Raw genomic sequence first — 27508 nt, 5'->3', positions numbered from 1 at the left:
GCCTTGATGACTACTTTGCACACTCTTGGCATTCTCTCAACCAGCTTCATGAGGTAGTCACATGGAATGCATTTCAATTAACAGGTATGCCTTCTTAAAAGTTCATTTGTGAAATGTCTTTCCTTCTTAATGCATTTGAGCCAATCAGTTGTGTTGTGACAAGGTAGGGGTGGAATACAGAAGATATCCCTATTTGGTAAAAGACCAAGTCCATATTACGGCAAGTACAACTCAAAAGAAGCAACAGTCCAACCTTCCTTTAAGACATGCAGGTCAGTCAATTCTGAAAATGTCAAGAACTTTGAAAGATTCCTCAAGTGCAGTCATAAAAAAACATCAAGCGCTATGACGAAACTGGCTCTCATGAGGACCACCACAGGAAAGGAAGACCCAGAGTTACCTCTGCTGCAGAGGATAAGTTCATTACAGGTACCAGCCTCAGAAATTGCAGCCCAAATAAATGCTTCACAGAGTTCAAGGGGACTGCGTGAATCAGGCCTTCATGGTCAAATTGCTGCAAAGAAACCACTACTAAAGACATCAATAAGAAGAAGACACTTGCTTGGGCCAAAAAACATGAGCAGTTGACATTAAATCTGTCCTTTGGTCTAAGGAGTCCAAATCTGAGATTTTTGGTTCCAACCGCAGTGTCATTGTGAGAAACGGAGTAGGTGAATGGATGATCTCTGCATGTGTGATTCCCACCGTGAGGCATGGAGGTGGTGGTGTGATGGTGCTTTGCTGTGGCACTCTTAACCATCATGGCTACCACAGCATTCTGCAGCGATGCTCCAACCCATCTGGTTTGGGCTTAGTGGGACTATCATCTGTTTTTCAACAGGACAATGACCCAACACACCTCCAGGCTGTATAAGGGCTATTTGACCAAGAAGGAGAGTGATGAAGTGCTGCATCAGATGACCTGACCTCCACAATCACCTGACCTCAACCCAATTGAGATGGTTTGGGATGAGTTGGACCGCAAAGTGAAGGAAAAACAGTCTATGTGGGAACTCTTTCAAGACTGTTGGAAAAGCATTCCAGGTGAAGCTGTTTAAGAGAATGCCAAGAGTTTGCAAAGCTGTCATCAAGGCAAAGGGTGGCTACTTTGAAGAATCTCAAATATGTTTTGAGTTGTTTGACACTTTTATGGTTACTATATGATTCCATATGTGTTATTTCATAGTTTTGATGTCTTCACTATTATTCTACAATGTAGAAAATAGTAAAAATAAAGACAAAATGTTGAATGAGTAGGTGTTCTAAAACGTTTTACTGGTACAGTATGTGTATATATATACACATGTCCCACATAATTCTAAACACAATACCCCAGGTTTTTCGAAATTTTTGCTAATTTATAAAAATAGATAAATAAAATATTACATTTACATATTATTATTACATTTGAGTTTTTATCAGGATTTTGGAAATTCTCTTGCGACCCCATTTTCACATCAGGTGACCCAACATGGGGTAGCGACCCCTAGTTTGGGAACTGTTGTGTCAGTGGGTTCAGTATATGGGTTCAGAGAAGGCAGCATTTTGACTGCCTTCTCCTAGCCATACACAAAGGACTTACACTGAGACAGCCACACAGTCATTCTAATATCTACACATACAGTGTTAGTGTAATGGATGAACACAGCTAGGAGGAGTACTCTAGTTTACATGCCGCACTGCAAGATCTTGGGAAGTTATCTAGGTTACACCAATAAATGAATGTTTGAAAGCTAGCCTATTTTCTGGGTGTGAATCCTCCCCTCATCAACTTGCAGCATCTCTCACCAGACCTTTTTGGCAAAGCACAGCAGTTTAGATCCCCAATTACTTTCTGCCTGGGTGCAGGAACTCTGACTTCATCGCATCTGGGTTCCAAAACACATCCTGGTTTTGGGAAGGGGAACCCTCTGTTTCAGGTAACCTCCCCGGGAACAGGAAAGAGCATGCTGCTGTTCATTCAAATGTTGGGGGTGTTCTACCTTAGATAGCTTCTCCTAAACAAGACCGGTTCGCCTATGCACCACACACACACACACACACACACACACACACACACACACACACACACACACACACACACACACACACACACACACACACAGGATGTGCCATTGAAGAGAGTTAACCAGATATCTGCTATAACCTTGAGTTCTCCTTGGTTCTCCAACTCCATTAAAAGAAGCCCCTGACATCTCACCTAGCCAAACACACCTTTCCCTCCGCTATTTGAAAATCAGCTTTCAAAGCCAAGGCATGATTAGAAGGTGGAGTGGGCAAACATCAAGGAAGGCTACAGGTCCATAAAGGTAGCAGACCACTTTTTAAAAATAGTTCAATTGAATTCTAAACAAATGTATATTATTTAAAAGAAGCAGATGTCTTCAATGACCGAAATAAAAAAAATATGCACGACATATGAGCGAAGTGCAAAAGTGACATATGAGCGAAGTGCAAAAGTGACATATGAGCGAAGTGCAAAAGTGACATATGAGCGAAGTGCAAAAGTGACATATGAGCGAAGTGCAAAAGTGACATATGAGCGAAGTGCAAAAGTGACATATGAGCGAAGTGCAAAAGTGACATATGAGTGAAGTGCAAAAGTGACATATGAGTGAAGTGCAAAAGTGACATATGAGTGAAGTGCAAAAGTGACATATGAGTGAAGTGCAAAAGTGACATATGAGTGAAGTGCAAAAGTGACATATGAGTGAAGTGCAAAAGTGACATATGAGTGAAGTGCAAAAGTGACATATGAGTGAAGTGCAAAAGTGACATATGAGTGAAGTGCAAAAGTGACATATGAGTGAAGTGCAAAAGTGACATATGAGTGAAGTGCAAAAGTGACATATGAGTGAAGTGCAAAAGTGACATATGAGTGAAGTGCAAAAGTGACATATGAGTGAAGTGCAAAAGTGACATATGAGTGAAGTGCAAAAAGTGACATATGAGTGAAGTGCAAAAAGTGACATATGAGTGAAGTGCAAAAAGTGACATGAGTGAAGTGAAAGTGACATATGAGTGAAGTGCAAAAGTGACATATGAGTGAAGTGCAAGTGACATATGAGTGAAGTGCAAAAGTGACATATGAGCGAAGTGCAAAAGTGACATATGAGCGAAGTGCAAGTGACATATGAGTGAAGTGCAAAAGTGACATATGAGTGAAGTGCAAAAGTGACATATGAGTGAAGTGCAAAAGTGACATGAGTGAAGTGCAAAAGTGACATATGAGTGAAGTGCAAAAGTGACATATGAGTGAAGTGCAAAAGTGACATATGAGTGAAGTGCAAAAGTGACATATGAGTGAAGTGCAAGTGACATATGAGTGAAGTGCAAGTGACATATGAGTGAAGTGCAAAAGTGACATATGAGTGAAGTGCAAAAGTGACATATGAGTGAAGTGCAAAAGTGACATATGAGCGAAGTGCAAAAGTGACATATGAGTGAAGTGCAAGTGACATATGAGTGAAGTGCAAGTGACATATGAGTGAAGTGCAAAAGTGACATATGAGTGAAGTGCAAAAGTGACATATGAGTGAAGTGCAAAAGTGACATATGAGTGAAGTGCAAAAGTGACATATGAGTGAAGTGCAAGTGACATATGAGTGAAGTGCAAGTGACATATGAGTGAAGTGCAAAAGTGACATATGAGTGAAGTGCAAAAGTGACATATGAGTGAAGTGCAAAAGTGACATATGAGCGAAGTGCAAAAGTGACATATGAGTGAAGTGCAAGTGACATATGAGTGAAGTGCAAGTGACATATGAGTGAAGTGCAAAAGTGACATATGAGTGAAGTGCAAAAGTGACATATGAGTGAAGTGCAAAAGTGACATATGAGTGAAGTGCAAGTGACATATGAGTGAAGTGCAAGTGACATATAAGTGAAGTGCAAGTGACATATGAGCACACAGCATAGTTTGGAGAGTCTCCTATTGTTACCTCAGTGGTTCAGACACCAATTGGACTGCTGTGCCTCTGTCCTACCAGCCACAGCCTCACTCACCCTCTCCACTCCCCCATTCTCACTTTCCCCCTCTCTCCCTTGCTCTCTCACTCACCCCACTTCTCCTCTCACCTCTGGTCTTCTCAGTGTTCTACTTCAAAGCTCAGTTGTAATTACATTGTGGAGGAACAGAACAGAGAGAGGCCAGCCCAGCCAGTCATATCACACATCTACTAGACTAGAGAGTAGAGGCTTCAAAGCTGCCCTGCTCCATCCTCTTCTCTAGGCCCTGGGATGAGGCTAGCTATAGGGGTCAGAGAAGCATACCATCCCCTGACCTCTAACCCCTGACCACCCTTAGTTTTGAGAGCAACAGCAGTCAGATCAACTCTACACACACTTGTGTGTACGACCCCAGTGCAGGGCTTTGTTCTCTCTGAGGGGACCTGAGGGTTGGGGTCGAGAGGTCAAGACACACACATGGTGAAGTCAGAGGATCGCCACACGCTTGCAGACAGACAGGCCGACACGTCTACCTTTCATCATTACTAATGGACAACATGTCAGTCACTGATCTGTTGTAGAACGATCAGAAGTCAATGATGTACATGACTTTACTATGGCTGGGGGTGTGAGAGTTAGGATTTCTGGAACAGAGAAAGAGATACTGGTTGGTTTATAATGGGACCATTCACCTATGTCTGGCCACAAACGTGATTTTATCCACTAACCTAAACCCTGACCCTAACCCCACCTCTATCCCTGACCTTATATTTTTTTAAATATATATTTTCCCAAAGAACATAGTACTTTCTCTTCACAGTTTTGGTGTCACTGTGTGTTTGATACAGTGTGTCCAAATCATTTCTGTCCTACACACAGAACAGTGTGTGTCGTCCATACAGTTTCTCACATGGACTTAGACTAAAAGACTAAGACAGAGACAGCGGCGGCTCAGTATACTTATAAACAGACAGTAAATTAAGAGGAAACAGGTGAATTCTCCACTTCACCTTTATCTACATGTCTCCGAGGTAAATACACTCAATGGAAACAGTTCTAAGACTGAGCAAGAGAATGGAAAGAGATCCTATTTAACCAATCGTATCTTTCCATTGTCGTTCTCCCTTTTATTTCCCACTCTCCTCTCTGCTCCCCCTGTCCCTTCTCTCTCCACATCCTCTCCTTTTCAGCTGCTACTCTTATTGTGTGTGCAGCTGGTGATAGGGTATAGATGAGAGAGGGGGAGAGAGAGAGAGAGGGAGGGAGAGAGAGGGAGAGAGAGAGGGAGAGAGAGAGGGAGAGAGAGAGGGAGGGAGGGAGAGAGAGAGGGAGGGAGAGAGAGACAGAGAGAAGGAGGGAGAGAGAGAGAGAGAGAGTGAGAGAGACAAAGGGAGGGAGAGAGAGACAGAGGGAGGGAGAGAGAGACAGAGGGAGGGAGAGAGAGAGAGACGGACAGAAAGAGACAGAGAGAAAGAGAGATTTGTTATTTCTGTCTGCCCAGACACACACCATGATGAAGCCCCATCTGAGAACACATTATTATAACACATTACCGGCAATACAGAACATTACAACACAGACTGTTCTGATCATAGTTCATTCTGATGGACCGAAGAGTGTCCCAGCATTATTCACTATACAGTACAGTACCACTGACTATATCCCAGTCACAAGCAGCATTGATATGTGAAGGATGTGGATAACGTTCTGCTAGGTGAGGTACTACTTCAGTACAAGAGGCAGGTTCTTTCATCCAGCCGAGCCATGGATCTGAGCTGTAGGTCTTGAGTGTTAAATGGTGTGTGTTGGTATTGTGTTTATGCATGCATGTTATCTGTTCTGAGTTTTAAATCTTTACTATTTAGTATTCAATTACAAGAGTTCTGCATTCTCATTAAGTTGGGGACTTTAACTGCAAGGAGAATTTGGACAGTAGAGTGCTAAATTAATACAACCATCCATATCTCTTTATAGCCACAGGACTAACAATTATGGGTGTAATGAATTTGTATTGCCTATCACAACATGTGGTGAGTTTTATTTCATTGCAACGAAGACTGATAAACCAAAAAAATACATTCAATCAAAACAAGGGTTTAAGAAAAGATGTAATGCCTTGTTAAAGTAAAAACACACAAAAGGCCAAACAATAAATGTCTCTGTCTTAGTCGCTGTCTTAGTCTTCTGTATACAGTATGTCATTGGTCTTTCTTCATCTGGTGAAAAACAGCCCTAATAAATCTACACATATTTATCTGAAATATAATGACATGCACTGACACTATCTACTATGACAAACACACACCATTAAAAGATGGATATGTCCTGAGAGGGGGGAAGAGAAAGAAAGGAGAGAGAGAAAGCAGAAGGAGAGAGAGAGAGAGAAAGCAGAAGGAGAGAGAGAGAGAGAGAGAGAGAGAGAGAGAGCAGAAGGAGAGAGAGAGAGAGAGAGAAAGAGAGAGAGAAATAGATAGAAAGCAGAGAGAGAGAGAGCAAGCAGGACAGAGAGAGAGAAAGCAGAAGGAGAGCGGGAGAGAGAGAAAGCAGAAGGAGAGCGAGAGAGAGAAAGCAGAAGGAGAGAGGGAGAGAGAGAGAGCAGAAGGAGAGAGAGAGATAGAAAGCAGGAGAGAGAAAGCAGGAGAGATAGAGAAAGAAAGCAGAAGGAGAGAGAAAGGGGAGCGATAGAAAGCAGGAGAGAGAGAGAGAAAGCAGGAGAGAGAGATAGAAAGCAGGAGAGAGAGAGAGAGAAAGCAGAAGGAGAGAGAGAGAGAAAGCAGAAGGAGAGAGAGAGAGAGAAAGCAGAAGGAGAGAGAGAGAAAGCAGAAGGAGAGAGAGATAGAAAGCAGAAGGACAGAGAGAGAGCGAAAGAACGCAGGAGAGAGAGAGAAAGCAGGAGAGAGAGAGAGAGAGAAAGCAGAAGGAGAGAGCGAAAGAAAGCAGAAGGAGAGAGAGAAAGCAGAAGGAGAGAGAGAAAGCAGAAGGAGAGAGAGAGAGAGAGAGAGAGAGAGAGAGAGAGAGAGAGAAAGCAGAAGGAGAGAGAGGGGAGAGCGATAGAAAGCAGGAGAGAGAGAGAGAAAGCATAAGGAGAGAGATAGAAAGCAGAAGGAGAGAGAGAGAGAGAGAGAAAGCAGAAGGAGACAGAAAGCAGAAGGAGAGAGAGAGAGAGAAAGCAGAAGGAGAGAGAGAGAAAGCAGAAGGAGAGAGAGGGGAGCGATAGAAAGCAGGAGAGAGAGAAAGCAGAAGGAGAGAGAGATACAAAGCAGAAGGAGAGAGAGAGAAAGCAGAAGGAGAGAGAGAGGGGAGCGATAGAAAGCAGGAAAGAGAGATAGAAAGCAGAAGGGGAGAGAGGGAGAAAGCAGAAGGAGCGCGAGAGAGAAAGCAAAAAGAGAGAGAGGAAGCAGAAGGAGAGAGAGAGAAAGCAGAAGGAGAGAAAGAGAGATAGAAAGCAGGAGAGAGAGCGTGAGAAAACAGAGGCATTACTAGGATAAATACTCTGATAAATCAGTACAGAAATGTGCGAGCTGTCAAATGCATTTATCCGATCCTATTTCCGCTGCGTATCTCCCTGTACAGGGGCTATAAAGAAGACAAGTGTGTGTGTGTCAGTGATGATGAAGATGACCCTGGCTGTGAAAGGTCGTACGGACATCCCTATGAGCCTTGTCCCACTAGCACGCACGCACGCACACACCTGTAATAGAGGTGGTTACAGGGCTGTGGTGGGGTGGTGGTGCCAAGGGCTCTCTGTAAGCCACAGCATTATAAATCACAGGCTAATAACAGAGCACTGAGTTGGCCTGTATTTACTACCACTCTCCCTCCTGCAAGGCCACACTCCTGCCCTACAGCACACCACACTACACTACCTGCCTGTGGTCACACAGTACACACCATTTACAAACACATCCCTCACCTTTATTAAACACTCAACATGAACCAGGTACGGTGTATATGGCCTAATGCATGCACCTGCCGAAGGTACTGGAGATTAGACTACTGGTACAGGAGAGAAGAGGAAGGAGAGGAGAGGAAGGGATAGGGAGGAGAGGAAGGAGAGGAGAGGAGAGGAGGGAGAGGATATTAGACTACTGGTACAGGAGAGAAGAGGAAGGAGAGGAAGGAGGGGAGAGGGAGGAGAGGAGAGGAAGGAGAAGAAAGGGAGGAGAGGAGAGGAAAGAGAGGAAGGAGGGGAAAGGAAGGAGAGAAGAGTAAGGAGAGGAAGGAGGGGAAAGGGAGAAGAGAAGAGGAAGGAGAGGAAGGAAGGATAAGGGAGGAGAGGAGAGGAAGGAGAGGAGAGGAAAGGAAAGGGAGGAGAGGAAGGAGAGGAAGGAGGGGAAAGGGAGGAGAGAAGAGGAAGGAGAGGAGAGGAAGGAGAAGGGAGGAGAGGAGAGGAAGGAAGGAGAGGCGAGGAAAGGGAGGAGAGGAATGAGAGGAAGGAGGGGAAAGGGAGAAGAGGCGAGGAAGGAGAGGAAGGAGAAGAAAGGGAGGAGAGAAGAGGAAGGAGAGGAGAGGAAAGGAAGGAGAGAAGAGGAAGGAGAGGAGAGGAAAGGAAGGAGAGAAGAGGAAGGAGAGGAGAGGGAGGAGGGGAAAGGGAGGAGGGGAGAGGAAGGAGAGGAAGGAGGGGAAAGGGAGGAGAGAAGAGGAAGGAGAGGAAGGAGGGGAGAGGAAAGGGAGGAGAGAAGAGGAAGGAAAGGAGAGGAAAGGGAGGAGAGAAGAGGAAGGAGAGGAGAGGAAAGGGAGGAGAGAAGAGGAAGGAGAGGAAAGGGAGGAGAGAAGAGGAAGGAGAGGAGAGGAAGGAGAGGAAAGGAAGGAGAGAAGAGGAAGGAGAGAAGAGGAAGGAGAGGAGAGGAAAGGAAGGAGAGGAGAGGAAGGAGAGGAGAGGAAAGGAAAGGGATGTGAGAAGTGGAAAGGGATGAGAGGTGAGGAAGGGGAGGAAAGTTGAGGAAGAGGAGGAGAAACGATAAGTCTAATATAGTGTAAAGACACAGGCAACTAGCCTGAGCCAGAGGGAGAGTCATTATCAGTGAATGAGCAGACCTCTAGCAACTACTGAAAGGTTACCATGTAGCATGTTTGATATTAACAGGCATGCTCAAAACACTCTATCTCCTCTTTAACTGGGAGAGGACATGATTAAAGTGAAGTTCCTTCAGCATGGTGCTACTAATATATTCCTACTGGAGAAGAGCAGTCTCTCTCTCTCTCTCTCTCTCTCTCTTTCTGTCTCTCACTCCCTCTGTCTCTCTCCCTCCCTCTCTGATTGCTTCGGTGAAACACACGATTAGCCAGCTGCTTCCCCTGATTAAAGAAACTCCCCTGTTTCTAGGGCATCTCCTCATGCTCCTCCTTCCTCTAGCCCTTTCTCCACTCCTCCATCTGTCTCCTCCTTTCACAAGTCTTCCTCTCCATCTACCTCTGTCTTCCCCTCTCCACCCTCCTTTACCTCGCCCACATACTTTCATTTCCTGTCTACTCCCTTTTGCCCTCTCTCTCCCTGTCCTTCAATCTGTCTCTCTCACTCTCTCTCACCTCTCCAGACGTTTATATCATCCCTCCGTCGTTCTCACTTTCTCTCTCTTGGGTTTAGTCTTTCACTTCACTTCTCCCAACATTCAATTAACTTTCCACTTCCTCTCCACCGCAACTCCCCCGACGCGTCAATCACACTCTGCTGCCGTGGCGACTGACAGCTGGCCCCCACCCTTCCTCCCAGCGGTGTCCCGTGTTCCACCAGGCATGACCCAGTCACCTGGTAGGGGGCTCCCACAGGCCTCTGGGATACCTGGTGGGGCAGGGCGGCCATACTGCCTGGGCTCAGGGAGGACACGCGAGGTTAACTGTTCATAGCAACTCCTGTTCATTAGCTCACTGGGCGTGAGGAACTGTGTGTGGGTGCTTTTGTGGTTTTGAGTCTCCAACCAGTATTACAGAGGTAGTCTCATCAAAACCAGACATCTCTCCTTCAAAATACATCACCACATTGACAACACAGAGGCAAAGCTGCATGTCTTCAATGGAAGCAGGTGTGGGAAAAGGACCCAATTGTCATACTTGACTAAAAGTAGATGCCTTAACAGAAAATGACTCACGTAAAAGTGAAAGTCACCCAGTAAAATGACACTTGAGTAAAAGTCTAAAAGTATTTGATTTTAAATATACTTAAGTATCAAAAGTAAAAGTATAAATCATTTCAAATTCCTTTCCATTTTCTTGTTTTTTAAATTTACGGATAGTCAGGGGCATAATTTACATTCAGAATGTAACTAGTACTTTCGGGTGTCAGGGAAAATGTATGGAGTTAAAAGTACATGATTTACTTTAGGAATGTAGTCAAGTAAAAGCAGTCAAAAATATAAATAGTAACAGTACAGAACTACCCAAGTTGTACTTTAAAGTATTTTTACTAAAGTACTTCACACCACTGAACGGTAGTTTGATGTCAAATAAAAGCATAATAAAAGGTATTGACGTGTTCACTGTGTGATATTTTCAGGATTCGCCACGGTATAAAAGACCTGTCATGTTCTCCAGTTCTCAATTTCTTATGGTGTGTATCTGTGTGTGTGTGTTTGTGTGTGTCAGTGTGAGCTGTAGCGATCCTCTGAGTCCTTACAGAGATAGTAAAATAGTCAATCAGACAGATAGGGGCAGAGCCAGGCTCCTGGTAGCAGCCTGTTAATCCACATCATTTCCCCAGACTCTTCTCTTCTTCTCCAAATGTGATGGGATTTACTCAGGGCCAAGGCACCCCACTGGTAATCCCTATTCCTTAGAAATCTCCACACACTGTGGGTGGATGTGTGTGAGAGCGGGAGAGAGAGAGAAATGGAAAAAAGAGATTGTGAGAGGGACAGACTGTGTGCCAGAGAGAAGGAAGACTAAGAGGAAGAGATAGAGAGTGTGAGAGGGACAGACTGTGTGTCAGATAGAAGGAAGACTAAGAGGAAGAGATAGAAAATGTGTTTACACAAATGATGCAACAAAAACGAAGAAAACTCCAGGACCTATCTGCAAAGTAAAAGTGAGATGAGAGTGACGTCTGAAGATGAAAGCTATACTAAAGGTAACCGTGCTACTGCACTGAGCTAGCCTGCTACAGTAGTCTGCTTGTCAGATAAAAGCCAGCCTGCCTGTGTCTGGTAATGAAATGACAGAGGGGATATTACCCAGAATGACCTGCAGGACTGTCTGTCTGTGGACGCCACTGTGTCCTGTGTGTAATAGAATAATAGATTACATCTAGCAGACACATTCACACACCCTCAAGGACACACACAGAGAGAGAGAGAGAGAGAGAGAGAGAGAGAGAGAGGGAGGGAGAGGGAGAGGGAGAGAGAGAGAGAGAGAGAGAGAGAGAGAGAGAGAGAGAGAGAGAGAGAGAGAGAGAGAGAGAGAGAGAGAGAGAGAGAGAGAGAGAGAGAGAGAGAGAGAGAGAGAGAGAGAGAGAGAGAGAGAGAGAGGGAGAGAGAGAGAGAGAGAGAGAGAGAGAGAGAGAGAGAGAGAGAGAGAGAGAAAAAAAAACACAGTTAGCTAATGATTTACTATTGTGTCTTGATTGTTTTTTGGATTTTTTTTCCCAATTTTTATGCAATGCAGAGAGTACCTGAAGGAGATTTATCATCTTAATTACCATAGTGAATTATTGTAATGTATGTTTATGTGTCAATGAATCCCATAAGGGACGGGTTGCCAATTGGCGATTAGACACGAAAATAAAATGTTATTCATTCAAAAAATGTCATTCGTACAGATGAGAATAGTGATGCACCAACATTACATTTTTGTTTGCATCCATGAGCTATCTAGCTTTTTTATGACCAGCACAATAGGTGCGCGAGACAACTTTACCAGCATCATAGCATATATATATATATCGATGAATCGTTGTGACATATGGAATACGAGTGAGTGTAATCAATGTGTAATAACTACGTAAAAAATGTATGAACGCGTTCAATTATTATGTGAAGTCATATTCAGATCCTGATTGGTCAACCAGCTTATTTGACACGTCAAATAGTGTTATTTGACACGTAGTTATTACACAATTACACGGAACCCAAACCGGCTGCACCCGTGCGCTATCGTGCATAAATTGATTTTGTCCCCCTACACCAAACGCGATCACGACACGCAGGTTAAAATATCAAAACAAACTCTGAATCAATTACATTAATTTGGGGACAGGTCGAAAAGCATTAAACATTGATTGCAATTTAGCTTGCAAGCTTGCATTTGCTAGATAATTTGTCCTATTTAGCTAGCTTGCTGTTGCTAGCTAATTTGTCCTATTTAGCTAGCTTGCTGTTGCTAGCTAATCTGTCCTATTTAGCTAGCTTGCTGTTGCTAGCTAATCTGTCCTATTTAGCTAGCTTGCTGTTGCCAGCTAATCTGTGCTATTTAGCTAGCTTGCTGTTGCCAAATAATTTGTCCTATTTAGCTAGCTTGCTGTTGCTAGCTAATCTGTCCTATTTAGCTAGCTTGCTGTTGCTAGCTAATCTGTCCTATTTAGCTAGCTTGCTATTGCCAGCTAATCTGTCCTATTTAGCTAGCTTGCTGTTGCTAGCTAATCTGTCCTATTTAGCTAGCTTGCTGTTGCTAGCTAATCTGTCCTATTTAGCTAGCTTGCTGTTGCCAGCTAATCTGTCCTGGGATAGAAACATTGAGTTGTTATTTTACATGCACAAGGTCCTCTACTCCAACAATTAATCCACACATAAAACGGTCAACCGAATCGTTTCTAGTCATCTCTCCTCCTTCCAGGCTTTTTCTTCTTTGAACTTATATGGTGATCGGCATCTAAACTTTCATAGTATTACCACGACAACCGGCAAAACAGTTCATCTTTCAATCACCCACGTGGGTATAACCAATGAGGAGATGGCACGTGGTATATGCTTCTATAAACCAATGAGGAGATGGGAGAGGCAGGACTTTCAGTGCGATCTGCGTCAGAAATAGAAAGGAGTTCTATTTTAGCCCTTGGCATCGCAGATGCTCGTTGGCACGCGCGACCAGTGTGGGTGCAATAATTGAATAACATGGATTTCTAAATTTATTTTGAGACGCTCGCGAATGCGACGTGTCCGGTCTGGTCAGCATGTTACTCGTATTTCACATGTCACAACAATTAATCGATACGTATGTTATGATCGCACACCTATTGTGCTGGTCATAAAAAAAGCTAGCTCATGGATGCAAACAATGTTCTTCTCCAAAAACATAGCAACACAACATCTGTTTTAGTAGCTAGCAACATCTGAAAAATAGCGCACTTGGTAGTGTGTACCGGAGCTCAACCAGTCGGCGAAAGCCAACATCATCTACGACAGAGAACGGTTGATTGTCAAGGGCAATGAATTCCATTATCTTGGCATTAATGGATTTCACCTTTGAGGCATCTCACAGAAATGGTCTTACTCTTTCAAATCACTGCTCGACTTGTTGACTGCTCGATCCACTCAGCAGACATTGTGGGCTAGGTTAGGAATGCTGTGTTACACGTGTTTGTCAACATTTTACACGGCGTCATTACGTCATCTACCTACGTTATATAGGTATGCACGGTAGCTTTGACATCGGGTTTTATCATCGGCGTTAAACTAGATATCGGGCCGATACTGATGTTGGCATTTTTAGCTAATATCGGCCGATTCAGATATGTTCACCGATATATCGTACATCGATAGATGAGAACTATAACCATTTTATCACGCAGAGGACATATTGTGCATAATGCTTTACGGAGAGACTGTACACTGTGCATTGAGAGTGTGTGTGACAGTGTATGTGTGCATTGGTGTGAGTGTACTCACCGCCCTGGTCGGTGGTGACTGTAATGGCGGCCGTGGCGCCACGGTTCAGGGTTAAGGAGTTTAGGGGTTAGAGTAGGTTGTCCACCCACTCTGGACAGAGTGCTTTGGTGATGACATTTCAATGATGTTATAAAATACATTTTACAAGGACAAATGATTATGTTCTGAGTCATTCAGTGGGCTCTTTCTCTGACATTTCATTAACATCATATCCACAAAGTTGGATTTGGTAACCTAAAACATCTGATAATACGCACCGAGCTCGGTTGACATAGCAGTGCAGGTTGCTCGTAACAACTTTTGAGGATTTACCGTTTTGTGGTAGTCGTCTTCAAAGTTGTTGCCCCGGGTTGCAAAAAGCTAAATTAGCATGATGCAGCTGAATGAAATGTAAAAAGCTTTGAAAATAAAAAAGGTTGGTATACGCTCAGTGCTCCGTTGACATTTCACAGAGATATGCTTGTTTTTGTGAGAATGAATATCAAAAGCGTACGCTAAAATATGAAAATACTATATGTCATGTGTCATAATCGATATCCATTTGACCTCTATATTGTTTTATGTCCCGCCGATTCAAAGAGAAAGATGAGTTCAATGGGGAAAGTGAGCCTTTTAGACAGTCAGTAGCCTTCATTCTTGCACAGAATCCGGCCTAGCTAACACAATGCAATTTTCCAGATTTTTTACCACTTTTTTCTCTTTATTTAGTCACCCTAATTCTGGCCATCCTACAGGGGTAAAAACTCCAATCACTTTTGAACGGATTATGCTAGAGACATGAGGTTTGGACCATTTGTTTTAGAGGATTAGACACAAAATTAACATATATTGGTAAAATATGCATTTGAATTGGACACCCTAGTCAGAGGGTTTAAGGGTAAGAAGTCAGGTTCAGAGGTCAGTGTATAGGTGTACTCACAGCCCTGGTCGGTGGAGACAGTGATGTCCGACAGGTTCAGGGTTAAGGGGGTCAGAGGTCAGTGTATAGGTGTACTCACAGCCCTGGTCGGTGGAGACAGTGATGTCTGAGAGGTTTAGGGTTAAGGGGGTCAGAGGTCAGTGTATAGGTGTACTCACAGCCCTGGACGGTGGAGACAGTGATGTCTGACAGGTTCAGGGTTAAGGGGGATAGAGGTCAGTGTATAGGTGTACTCACAGCCCTGGTCGGTGGAGACAGTGATGTCTGACAGGTTCAGGGTTAAGGGGGATAGAGGTCAGTGTATAGGTGTACTCACAGCCCTGGTCGGTGGAGACAGTGATGTCTGACAGGTTCAGGGTTAAGGGGGTCAGAGGTCAGTGTATAGGTGTACTCACCGCCCTGGTCGGTGGAGACAGTAATGGCGGCCACAGGTCTTGGGTAGTTAATCATCTTAGACACTCCATTCAGTGACTCAATCTCAAAGGTGTAGTTGGCATGAGCAGAGAAGTCCATCACCGTTACCGTGGTGTTAGTCAGGCCCTGGGGGCGGGGCACAAAGCGAAGCTCTTCCCCACAAAGCTGGCATTGGTCGGGCTCTGGGCCGCATCGCTTACATAGCACGTTATAGGTCAGGTCCCTGCGACCACCCATGTCGCTGGGAGGAGACCACTCCAACTGTAGACAGGTGTCATTCAGGTTGAAGACCACGTTACGAGGAGGGGAGGGGGGACCTGGAATAGAGAGAGAGAGCTTCGTGTTGATTGATCATGTTTCTGCCTCAACATCTCTGTAGTTTGTGGTGGTATGAGTCCAAATAAAAAGTATAGCACACATTGAAAGGGAACAGGCAAATGTTATTGCACTTTAAGTGGAACAGACAGCGTTTTAACTACTTTGCAGATAATAAACAAACAGACAGTCACATCAATCAAAAATATTAAATTCCCAGTTCATACTACAAAACTAACTTTATAAGAGGTTTAAAAAATGGGTTCTATTTGACTCAACATTCCATGACGTACAGTAAGACATTGTTGGAGGGACAGATGGATGCAGTTCAAAGCATGACGAATATAATTCACCAATACATTTGTTTGTAGTCCCAAAAAATATCAGGTTGTAAATCACAGCTGGCCTGATACATTGTTTGTTGCCTCCACCCATTCGGGATGCACTGTTTCACTTTCAATGACTCAATATTGTAACTAAGGCTGGGAATGTCAATATAATCAAACAAGAAAGGGCAATGATCACAAGTCAGTCATATTGTGGCTAGCGTAACTATTTATGTATCTATTAATTTAGCAAGCTAAAAACGTGGAGGCTAATGTTTGCTAGCTAGCTGCTGGGTTTTTTGGTTGTTACAGCTAGAGATGCAGGTGTCATTTGGTTAGCAAGCAATACATATTAATCATTTTGCTAGCTAGCTAGCTTTATTGAACTTTAACAACTGTTATCCAGTTAGCATATCTTGTGTGATCGTAAATTCACTCTGGCTATCTAATCCAAATTCAGAGCACTCTCATCTAAGAGTGAAGGATAACTGATGAATTTACGAACACGCAACACCGCCGAATATGACCCCTGTCAATTGTTACCAACAGCACAGTCTAGATAACATGCAAACAGCCTAACCAGCTCTGCTAGTGCGAATAACATGGTCAGAATGAGGTGTTCTCTCATTTGTGTCTAGAAGTAGCTAGGAAGCTAGCCAGCTTTAGACAGTTAGCTTGGGTGTTTGACTGCCATTGTGAGGAATGCTCAGATCAACCTTACTCCTCGGCCTGCGCGTCCAGTGCAAATAGTGCAGTGTGCTCTCAATTTACGAACAACCCAGAGTGCACTCTGACATACTGAAGGCAATTTACAAACACACCCTTAGTCGTCAATCAAATGTATTTGGCATTGATCAAATGTGCGGGCAGGCAAGTTCCCATTCAGTTGTCAAAGCGTGGGACGAGCAGGCTACTACTCACCATTGTTTATCAGTGCAATTTCGATGGCCAAGTAGCTGAAAAAGTTTGAGTGTTTATCTAATGTTCCCTCATTAGATTTTAGCTCATCTCACTCTGGCTAGCATTAGTTGTTGATATTGCTGTTGTTGATGTGCATAACTGAGTGAGAGATAGCCTTCCTTTTTATGGTTGTTTGATCAATAGGACTGTAAAGTTCCCAAACGTAAGAGGACACATTTACATATTTTCAGAAATCCATTCATGTGTATTTTGGAGATCTTGGTGAATGCGTTCTAATGGTCTAACGTCTTACTGTTGCTCCTGCCTGTAAACACACAGTCTAGTTCAAAGTGAATGATGACAGGTCTGTGTGGCAGATGGATTATCTGCATATAGGCCTACTGTAGCTGTGATTGGCTATGGTGCACCAGTCTGCATAGACTCCGGTCTTGGATAAGACAGATGTTTATATTAGGTTTTAATTACTGCAGTCTGTTAATTGTTCAAATCCACGCCCGCTTTCCCACTCTATACTGCTATAGAATTTTCACAAATACCTTACTCTACGTCATTTCCAAACATTCTATGAATTTATGAAACGTGAAAATGACCATTCTAAGTGGTCACTTGTCAGAAAACGGTGCCATGATCTTCCTGGGGGTGTATATGAACAGATTGTAATAATATTTCATGTTGCTAAAACGCTATCAGATCCACTTTAACAAGCCTAAAAAACAAAACCTTGCTATTATAACGCCATGTCTACTTTAATACCATTGTTCTCTTTGACAAACATCTACTATCTGCTACAGACAGCTTACCATCAAGGTGACTGCTTCTCCATTGTGTGTGAAGTTATTCTGGGAGAGGTATTGTGAGAGTAGGTGCATGCAGGTATTGAGTAGATGTGTGCAGGCATTGTATGTGTGTGCAGGTATTGTGTGTGTGTCTGTATTGTGCTGCACAGAGCAGTCTGCCAGCTGTCAGAGGGGCAGTGTTAAAAGGCCTGGGGGATTTAAACCCTCCAGTTCTGCCAAGCTTTCTGTCTGTCTGCACAATAGGCTGGAGCCCTCTCCTGCCTAACCCCACTCACAATCCCCCTCTCCTGTCCTCCTCCTACCTTCCTCTACCCTTCCTTGCTCCCAATCCCCCTCTCCTGTCCTCCTCCCTTCCCCGCTCCCAATCCCCCTCTCCTGTTCTCCACCTACCTTCCCCACTCCCAATCCCCCTCTCCTGCCCTCCTCCTCCTCTTCTCCATCCCTCTTTCCTGCCCTCCTCCTCATCTGCTCTCTCTCATATAACACTACATGCCTGTACTGTACTCTCCAAGAGTATATAACACTATGTGCCTGTAGTGTACTCTCCAAGAGTATATAACACTGTATGCCTGTAGTGTACTCTCCAAGAGTATATAACACTATATGCCTGTAGTGTACTCTCCAAGAGTATATAACACTGTATGCCTGTAGTGTACTCTCCAAGAGTATATAACACTGTATGCCTGTACTGTACTCTCCAAGAGTATATAACACTATATGCCTGTAGTGTACTCTCCAAGAGTATATAACACTGTATGCCTGTACTGTACTCTCCAAGAGTATATAACACTATTTGCCTGTACTGTACTGTCCCTGAGTGTATTGACTGCTGCTGGGACAATTACGACATTGCCTGATTGATTGATTGATGATACTCACGTGTGCAGGCCATAGTGGGTGGGTCTCTCTCAGCTCTGTAGAAAGCCTTCTCACAGTGGCAGACAGCAGCCCCCTCTCCATAGCTGAAACTGTGAGGGGGACACTTGGAACACTTGATGTTCCCCGTAAACGCCTTGTAGAAGCCTGGTCGACACGCTGTGGAGAGAAAGAGGGATATATGCTATATATATGTATATGTCAGGATTACAGACAGATAAATGGTCAGGATAAGACACAGAGATATGGTTATACTGTATATGTCAGGATAAGACACAGAGATATGGTTATACTGTAGATGTCAGGATAAGACACAGAGATCTAGTTATACTGTAGATGTCAGGATAAGACACAGATATATAGTTATACTGTAGATGTCAGGATAAGACACAGAGATATAGTTATACTGTAGATGTCAGGATAAGACACAGAGATATAGTTATACTGTAGATGTCAGGATAAGACACAGAGATATAGTTATACTGTAGATGTCAGGATAAGACACAGAGATATAGTTATACTGTAGATGTCAGGATAAGACACAGAGATATAGTTATACTGTAGATGTCAGGATAAGACACAGATATATAGTTATACTGTAGATGTCAGGATAAGACACAGAGATATAGTTATACTGTAGATGTCAGGATAATACACAGAGATATAGTTATACTGTAGATGTCAGGATAAGACACAGAGATAGAGTTATACTGTAGATGTCAGGATAACAGACACATATATGGTTATACGGTAGATGTCAGGATAAGACACAGAGATATAGTTATACTGTAGATGTCAGGATAACAGACACATATATGGTTATACTGTAGATGTCAGGATTACAGACAGATAAATGGTTATACTGTAGATGTCAGGATAAGACACAGAGATATGGTTATACGGTAGATGTCAGGATAAGACACAGATATATGGTTATACTGTATATGGCAGGATAACAGACACAGAGATATGGTTATACCGTATATGGCAGGATAACAGACACAGATATATGGTTATACCGTATATGGCAGGATAACAGACACAGAGATATGGTTATACCGTATATGGCAGGATAACAGACACAGAGATATGGTTATACTGTATATGGCAGGATAACAGACACAGAGATATGGTTATACCGTATATGGCAGGATAACAGACACAGATATATGGTTATACCGTATATGGCAGGATAACAGACACAGAGATATGGTTATACTGTATATGGCAGGATAACAGACACAGAGATATGGTTATACTGTAGATGGCAGGAAAACAGACACAGAGATATGGTTATACTGTACAGTCATGGCCAAAAGTTGAGTGACACAAATATTAATTTTCACAAAGTCTGCTGCCTCAGTGTCTTTAGATATTTTTGTCAGATGTTACTATGGAATACTGAAGTATAATTACAAGCATTTCATAAGTGTCAAAGGCTTTTATTGACAATTACATGAAGTTGATGCATATAGTCAATATTTGCAGTGTCGACCCTTCTTTTTCAAGACCTCTGCATTCTGCCCTGGCATGCTGTCAATTAACTTCTGGGCCACATCCTGACTGATGGCAGCCCATTCTTGCATATTCAATGCTTGGAGTTTGTCAGAATTTGACCACATTGACCACAAGTTCTCAATGGGATTAAGTTCTGGGGAGTTTCCTGGCCATGGACCCAAAATATCGATGTTTTGTTCCCCGAGCCACTTAGTTATCACTTTTGCCTTATGGCAAGGTGCTCCATCATGCTGGAAAAGGCATTGTTCATCACCAAACTGTTCCTGGATGGTTGGGAGAAGTTGCTCTCGGAGGATGTGTTGGTACCATTCTTTATTCATGGCTGTGTTCTTAGGAAAAATTGTGAATGAGCCCACTCCATTGGCTGAGAAGCAACCCCACACATGAATGGTCTCAGGATGCTTTACTGTTTGCATGACACAGGACTGATGGTAGCGCTCAGCTTTTTTCGGATGCCCCAAACAATCGGAAATAGAATTCATCAGAGAAAATGAATTTACCCCAGTCCTCAGCAGTCCAATCCCTGTACCTTTTTCAGAATATCAGTCTGTCCCTGATGTTTTTCCTGCATAGAAGTGGCTTCTTAGCTGCCCTTCTTGACACCAGGCCATCCTACAAAAGCCTTCGCCTCACTGTAGGTGCAGATGCACTCACACCTGCCTGCTGCCATTCCTGAGCAAGCTCTGTACTGGTGGTGCCCCGATCCCGCAGCTGAATTAACTTTAGGAGACAGTCCTGGCACTTGCTGGACTTTCTTGGGCGCCCTGAAGTCTTCTTCATAACAATTGAAGCGCTCTCCTTGAAGTTCTTGATGATCCGATAAATGGTTGATTTAGGTGCAATCTTACTGGCAGCAATATCCTTACATGTGAAGCCCTTTTTGTACAAAGCAATGATGACGGCACGTGTTCCCTTGTAGGTAACAATGGCTGACAGAGGATGAACAATGATTCAAGCACCACCCTCCTTTTGAAGCTTCCAGTCTGTTATTTGAACTCAATCAGCATGACAGAGTGATCTCCAGCCTTGTCCTTGTCAACACTCACACGTGTGTTAATGAGAGAATCACTGACATGTCAGCTGGTCCTTTTGTGGCAGGGCTGAAATGCAGTGGAAATGTTTTTTGGGGATTCAGTTCATTTGAGTGGCAAAGAGGGACTTTGCAATTCCTCTGATCACTCTTCATAACATTCTGAAGTATATGCAAATTGCCATCATACAAACTGAGGCACCAGACTTTGTGAAAATGTATATTTGTGTCATTCTCAAAACCTTTGGCCAGTATGGTTGTACTGTATATGGCAGGATAACAGAGAGCTATATCGTTATACTGTATATGGCAGGATAACAGACACAGGGATATGGTTATACTGTAAATGGCAGGAAAACAGACACAGATATGGTTATACTGTATATGGCAGGATAACAGACAGAGGTTATACTGTATATGGCAGGATAACAGACACAGATATATGGTTATACTGTATATGGCAGGATAACAGACACTAAAATATGTTTATACTGTATATGGCAGGATAACAGACACTAAAATATGTTTATACTGTATATGGCAGGATAACAGACACTGAAATATGGTTATACTGTATAACGCAGGATAACAGACACATATATATGGTCATACTTTATATGGCAGGATAACAGACACAGATATAGCAAATTCACAAAAGAGAAAGAAAGATGACATCAAATGGCAGGACATTTGTTACACAGTCAATGGACAATGGCTTAGACAAGCAAACACAATCTGTTGACCTGATGAAATTCATCTCTACTGATTTATATCCAGAAATACTAGGAAAATGAAGTACATTGAAAGCAGTAATGAGAAAAAAGCTCCCTCTATTCTCTCCCTTTCTTCTCCTACACTCTGTCCTCCCTCTCTCCCTGCAGTCCGATCCTAAAGCCTGTACGCCTCAGGGACAAATGGCCTTTCAAATCCCTCTCAGCCTTTAACCGATGGTACCACACACACTCACACACACACACACAATCCCCGGGTACGCAGTCAGAGGAGAATTCCACTTCTGGGGTTGTCAGAGTGCCCATCGATTTAACAAGGTAACACAGGCTGAGCCATCTGAGGGCTTCACCTTGAAGTACTGAAGGCCTTGATGTGTGTGTTTGTGTGCGTGCGCGTATGTGTGGATGGAGTCTTTCCATTTCTCCTTCTGATAAATTAACCTACAGGAGCCCTGAAACCACACCGACGCAGATCAAATGGGATTAATTAGGACATCACACACACACACACACACACACACACACACACAGCAGAAGCCCCTTCTACCAACACAGACATAGCTGCAGTATCAATATGATGAGTGACACCCCCTGCAGCGGACCAAGGTTGGCCGTGCCATTAACCTCTGATAGTACATGGCTTTATACATGGCCTTGATTCACACACTGTCAATCAGTTATTCCCCCAGCAGAACTGTTTTAAACTGTCAACTAATGACACTTCTGTCTGACCCTCAAACAGCTGAGGGAAGAGACACACACACACACACACGAACACACAGGCACGCATGCACACATAGGCCAAGGCCTCATGCTAAAAATAAAATAACATTAACGACAACAACAACACATGTACTAAAATCATGCAGCCGGCTGCATTAGAATAAGCTCTCCAGAATTGAAAAGATTGCTAAATGCATAACATAGGTATTTGATTAACCACATAACCACATAATGTGTAAATATTTGTACGAACATAAGATTCAACAACTAAGACATAAACTGAACAAGTTCCACAGACATGTGACTAACAGAAATGGAATAATGTGTCCCTGAACAAAGGGGGGGGCAAAATCAAAAGTAACAATCAGTATCTGGTGTGGCCACCAGCTGCATTAAGTACCGCAGTGCATCTCCTCCTCATGGACTGCACAAGATTTACCAGTTCTTGCTGTGTGATGTTACCCCACTTTTCCACCAAGGCGCTTGCAAGTTCACAGACATTTATGGGGGGGAATGGCCCTAGACTTCACCCCAGACCTCACCCTAACAACAGGTCCCAGACATGCGCAATGGGATTGAGATCAGGGCTCTTCGCTGGCCATGGCTGAACACTGACATTCCTGTCTTGCAGGAAATCACGCACAGAACGAGCAGAATCGCTGGTGGCATTGTCATGCTGGAGGGTAATGTCAGGATGAACCTACAGGAAGGGTACCACATGAGGGAGGAGGATGTCTTCACTGTAACACACAGTGTTGAGATTGCCTGCAATGAAAACAAGCTCAGTCCAATGATGCTGTGACACACCGCCCCAGACCATGACGGACCCTCCACCTCCAAATTAATCCCGACCATCACCCCTGGTGAGACAAAACCGCAACTCGTCAGTGAAGATAACTTTTTACCAGCCCTGTCTGGTCCAGCGACGGTGGGTTTGTGCCCATAGGTGACGTTGTTGCCGGTGATGTCTGGTGAGGACCTGCCTTACAACAGGTCTACAAGCCCTCTGTCCAGCCACTCTCAGTCTATTGCGGACAGTCTGAACACTGATGGAGGGATTGTGCGTTCCTGGTGTAACTCGGGCAGTTGCCATCCTGTACCTGTCCCGCAGGTGTGATGTTCGGATGTACTGATGTACTGATCCTGTGCAGGTGTTGTTACACGTGGTCTGCCACTGCGAGGACGATTAGCTGTCTGTCCTGTCTCCCTGTAGCGCTGTCATTCTCCCCAAGATGGCATAGCAGTTCAGACGTATTTTTGTCCTCGTCCTGTCGTGTCCCGTATATATATATATTTACAACTTTTTTTTCACATACATTTTTAATTTTCCAAAAACTCATCTTCAGAACACTCTCCTGCAATCCGCTTCACCAATTTATATTTATATAAAAAAGTATTATTTACCTCAGATCTGTGATCCTCCGAGAGGCTAGCCAGAAATTAGCCAGAAGCTAGCCGGGAGCTAGCCAGAAGCTGGTCCAGAAGCTACTCTGAAGCTGGTTCAGGGGCTAGTTCAGAAGCTAGTTAGCTTATTTACTGGCTAATCGTTGGTACTCAGCTGACCACGGTTTGTGGTCATCGGCTGTCCTTTGGCTCGAGAATCTATCGCCAGTTTTGTACGGCGCGGGGCAGCGCAGCGCGGCTCGGAGCGGAACATATCGGACCAATTTTTCTCTCCATGTCCCTGGATTTCGGCCGCTGGCTCTGGATGTCCATGCCTGGATCTCGCAGCTAGCTACAGTAGCTGCTATCCGTGTGACTATCGGCTTTTGTCGATTCCGGAGCGAACATCAATTGTTCCGGAGCTAGCCAGCTGAAGAGTTCCATCAATCACTCCTGGGCTGCAGTCACCTATCCGGACCCGTTTTGCTGCCTACGCGGAGCCCCACCGGGCCTTCACGGCTGGACTGCCGACGTTGTCTACCCGAGGGAATTGTCCGGCTGGCTCCTCCGGCGCAACGTTGCCTGGGCGCCCATCTGCGGCCTGCTAGCCGTTGGCTATCTTATCGGCTGCTATCTGAATAGACAATCGGACAATTTTTATTTTATTTTATTTTAATTTATTTATTTATTTTTCTTCTTGGACCTCTATAACTATATCTATTGTTTTTATTTTTGTTGTTGTGATTTGGATTAATCCCCTCTACCACACGGAAACCCACTAATCTACTGACGGAACGCAAGAGTTGGCTAATAACAGACCTCCATCCTATGCTAGCTTGCTCCTATGCTAGCTTGCTACCGATTTAGCTGTCTAAATCGCCGTGACCCCCAACCAACCTCTCCACTCACTGGACCCTTTTGATCACTCGACTGAACATGCCTCTCCTTAATGTCAATATGCCTTGTCCATTGCTGTTCTGGTTAGTGTTTATTGGCTTATGTCACTGTAGAGCCTCTAGTCCTGCTCATTATACCTTATCCAACCTATTAGTTCCACCACCCACACATGCAATGACATCTCCTGGTTTCAATGATGTTTCTAGAGACAATATCTCTCTCTTCATCACTCAATACCTAGGTTTACCTCCACTGTATTCACATCCTACCTTACCTTTGTCTGTACATTATACCTTGATGCTATTTTATCGACCCCAGAAACCTCCTTTTACTCTCTGTTCCAGACGTTCTAAACGACCAATTCTTATTGCTTTTAGCCGCACCCTTATTCTACTCCTACTCTGTTCATCTGGCGATGTAGAGGTGAATCCAGGCCCTGCAGTGCCTAGCTCCACTCCTATTCCCCAGGCGCTCTCTTTTGACGACTCTTGTAACCAACCGTAATAGCCTTGGTTTCATGCATGTTCCTAAGTTTGTTCTATTCACTGCTTTAGCACACTCTGCCAACCCGGATGTTCTAGCTGTGTCTGAATCCTGGCTTAGGAAGACCACCAAAAATTCAGACATTTTAATTCCAAATTACAACATTTTCAGACAAGATAGAACTGCCAAAGGGGGCGGTGTTGCAATCTACTGCAAAGATAGCCTGCAGAGTTCTGTCCTACTATCCAGGTCTGTACCCAAACAATTTTAACTTCTACTTTTAAAAATCCACCTCTCTAAAAACAAGTCTCTCACCGTTGCCGCCTGCTATAGACCACCCTCTGCCCCCAGCTGTGCTCTGGACACCATTTGTGAACTGATTGCACCCCATCTTTCTTCAGAGCTTGTGCTGCTAGGCGACCTAAACTGGAACATGCTTAACACCCCAGCCATCCTACAATCTAAACTTGATGCCCTCAACCTCACACAAATTATCAACCAACCTACCAGGTACCTCCCCAAAGCCTTAAACACGGGCACCCTCATAGATATCATCCTAACCAACTTGCCCTCTAAATACACCTCTGCTGTTTTCAACCAAGATCTCAGCGATCACTGCCTCATTGCATGCATCCGTAATGGGTCAACGGTCAAACGACCTCCACTCATCACTGTAAAACGCTCCCTGAAACACTTCAGCGAGCAGGCCTTTCTAATCGACCTGGCCGGGGTATCCTGGAAGGATATTGATCTCATCCCGTCAGTAGAGGATGCCTGGATATTTTTTTTAAATTCCTTCCTAACCATCTTAAATAAACATGCCCCATTCAAGAAATTTAGAACCAGGAACAGATATAAGCCCTTGGTTCTCCCCAGACCTGACTGCCCTTAACCAACACAAAAACATCCTATGGCGTTCTGCATTAGCATCGAACAGCCCCCGTGATATGCAGCTGTTCAGGGAAGCTAGAAACCATTATACACAGGCAGTTAGAAAAGCCATGGCTAGCTTTTTCAAGCAGAAATTTGCTTCCTGCAACACTAACTCAAAAAAGTTCTGGGACACTGTAAAGTCCATGGAGAATAAGAACACCTCCTCCCAGCTGACCACTGCACTGAAGATAGGAAACACTGTCACCACTGATAAATCCACCATAATTGAGAATTTCAATAAGCATTTTTCTACGGCTGGCCATGCTTTCCACCTGGCTACTCCTACCCCGGTCAACAGCACTGCACCCCCCACAACAACTCGCCCAAGCCTTCCCCATTTCTCCTTCTCCCAAATCTGCTCAGCTGATGTTCTGAATGAGCTGCAAAATCTGGACCCCTACAAATCAGCCGGGCTAGACAATCTGGACCCTTTCTTTCTAAAATTATCTGCCAAAATTGTTGCCACCCCTATTACTAGCCTGTTCAACCTCTCTTTCGTGTCGTCTGAGATTCCCAAAGATTGGAAAGCAGCTGCGGTCATCCCCCTCTTCAAAGGGGGTGACACTCTTGACCCAAACTGCTACAGACCTATATCTATCCTACCATGCCTCATACCAAGGTCTTCGAAAGCCAAGTCAACAAACAGATTACCGACCATTTCGAATCTCACCATACCTTCTCTGCTATGCAATCTGGTTTCAGAGCGGTCATGGGTGCACCTCAGCCACGCTCAAGGTCCTAAATGATATCTTAACCGCCATCGATAAGAAACATTACTGTGCAGCCGTATTCATTGATCTGGCCAAGGCTTTCGACTCTGTCAATCACCACATCCTCATCGGCAGACTCGACAGCCTTGGTTTCTCAAATGATTGCCTCGCCTGGTTCACCAACTACTTCTCTGATAGAGTTCAGTGTGTCAAATCGGAGGGTCTGCTGTCCGGACCTCTGGCAGTCTCTATGGGGGTGCCACAGGGTTCAATTCTTGGACCGACTCTCTTCTCTGTATACATCAATGAGGTCGCTCTTGCTGCTGGTGAGTCTCTGATCCACCTCTACGCAGACGACACCATTCTGTATACTTCTGGCCCTTCTTTGGACACTGTGTTAACAACCCTCCAGGCAAGCTTCAATGCCATACAACTCTACTTCCGTGGCCTCCAATTGCTCTTAAATACAAGTAAAACTAAATGCATGCTCTTCAACCGATCGCTACCTGTACCTACCCGCCTGTCCAACATTACTACTCTGGACGGCTCTGACTTAGAATACGTGGACAACTACAAATACTTAGGTGTCTGGTTAGACTGTAAACTCTCCTTCCAGACCCATATCAAACATCTCCAATCCAAAGTTAAATCTAGAATTGGCTTCCTATTTCGCAACAAAGCATCCTTCACTCATGCTGCCAAACATGTTGACTGTATGTTTGTTTTACTCCATGTGTAACTCTGTGTCGTGTATGTGTCGAACTGCTTT

General features: G+C 44.1%; 1 protein-coding gene across 3 annotated transcripts in view; it reads right to left on the bottom strand.

The window, feature by feature from the left end:
• epha6 (eph receptor A6) overlaps window positions 1–27508 on the bottom strand; it is a 220950-nt gene that overhangs the window by 57023 nt on the left and 136419 nt on the right. For all 3 annotated transcript variants that reach the window (XR_005038811.1, XM_036959048.1, XM_036959046.1), the window contains exons 6-7: window positions 18335–18490; window positions 15078–15413 (exon numbers count right to left, since the gene is read on the bottom strand). Coding sequence is in view for 2 of the 3 variants with exons in the window: in XM_036959048.1 (XP_036814943.1) it covers window positions 15078–15413; window positions 18335–18490 (492 nt within the window). In the remaining variant the exon portion in view is untranslated. The remainder of the gene's footprint in view (window positions 1–15077; window positions 15414–18334; window positions 18491–27508) is intronic.

The sequence above is a fragment of the Oncorhynchus mykiss genome, chromosome 22 (genome assembly GCF_013265735.2).
Source record: "Oncorhynchus mykiss isolate Arlee chromosome 22, USDA_OmykA_1.1, whole genome shotgun sequence".
NCBI lineage: Eukaryota > Metazoa > Chordata > Actinopteri > Salmoniformes > Salmonidae > Oncorhynchus > Oncorhynchus mykiss.
This window is presented reverse-complemented; position numbering and strand designations above follow the sequence as displayed.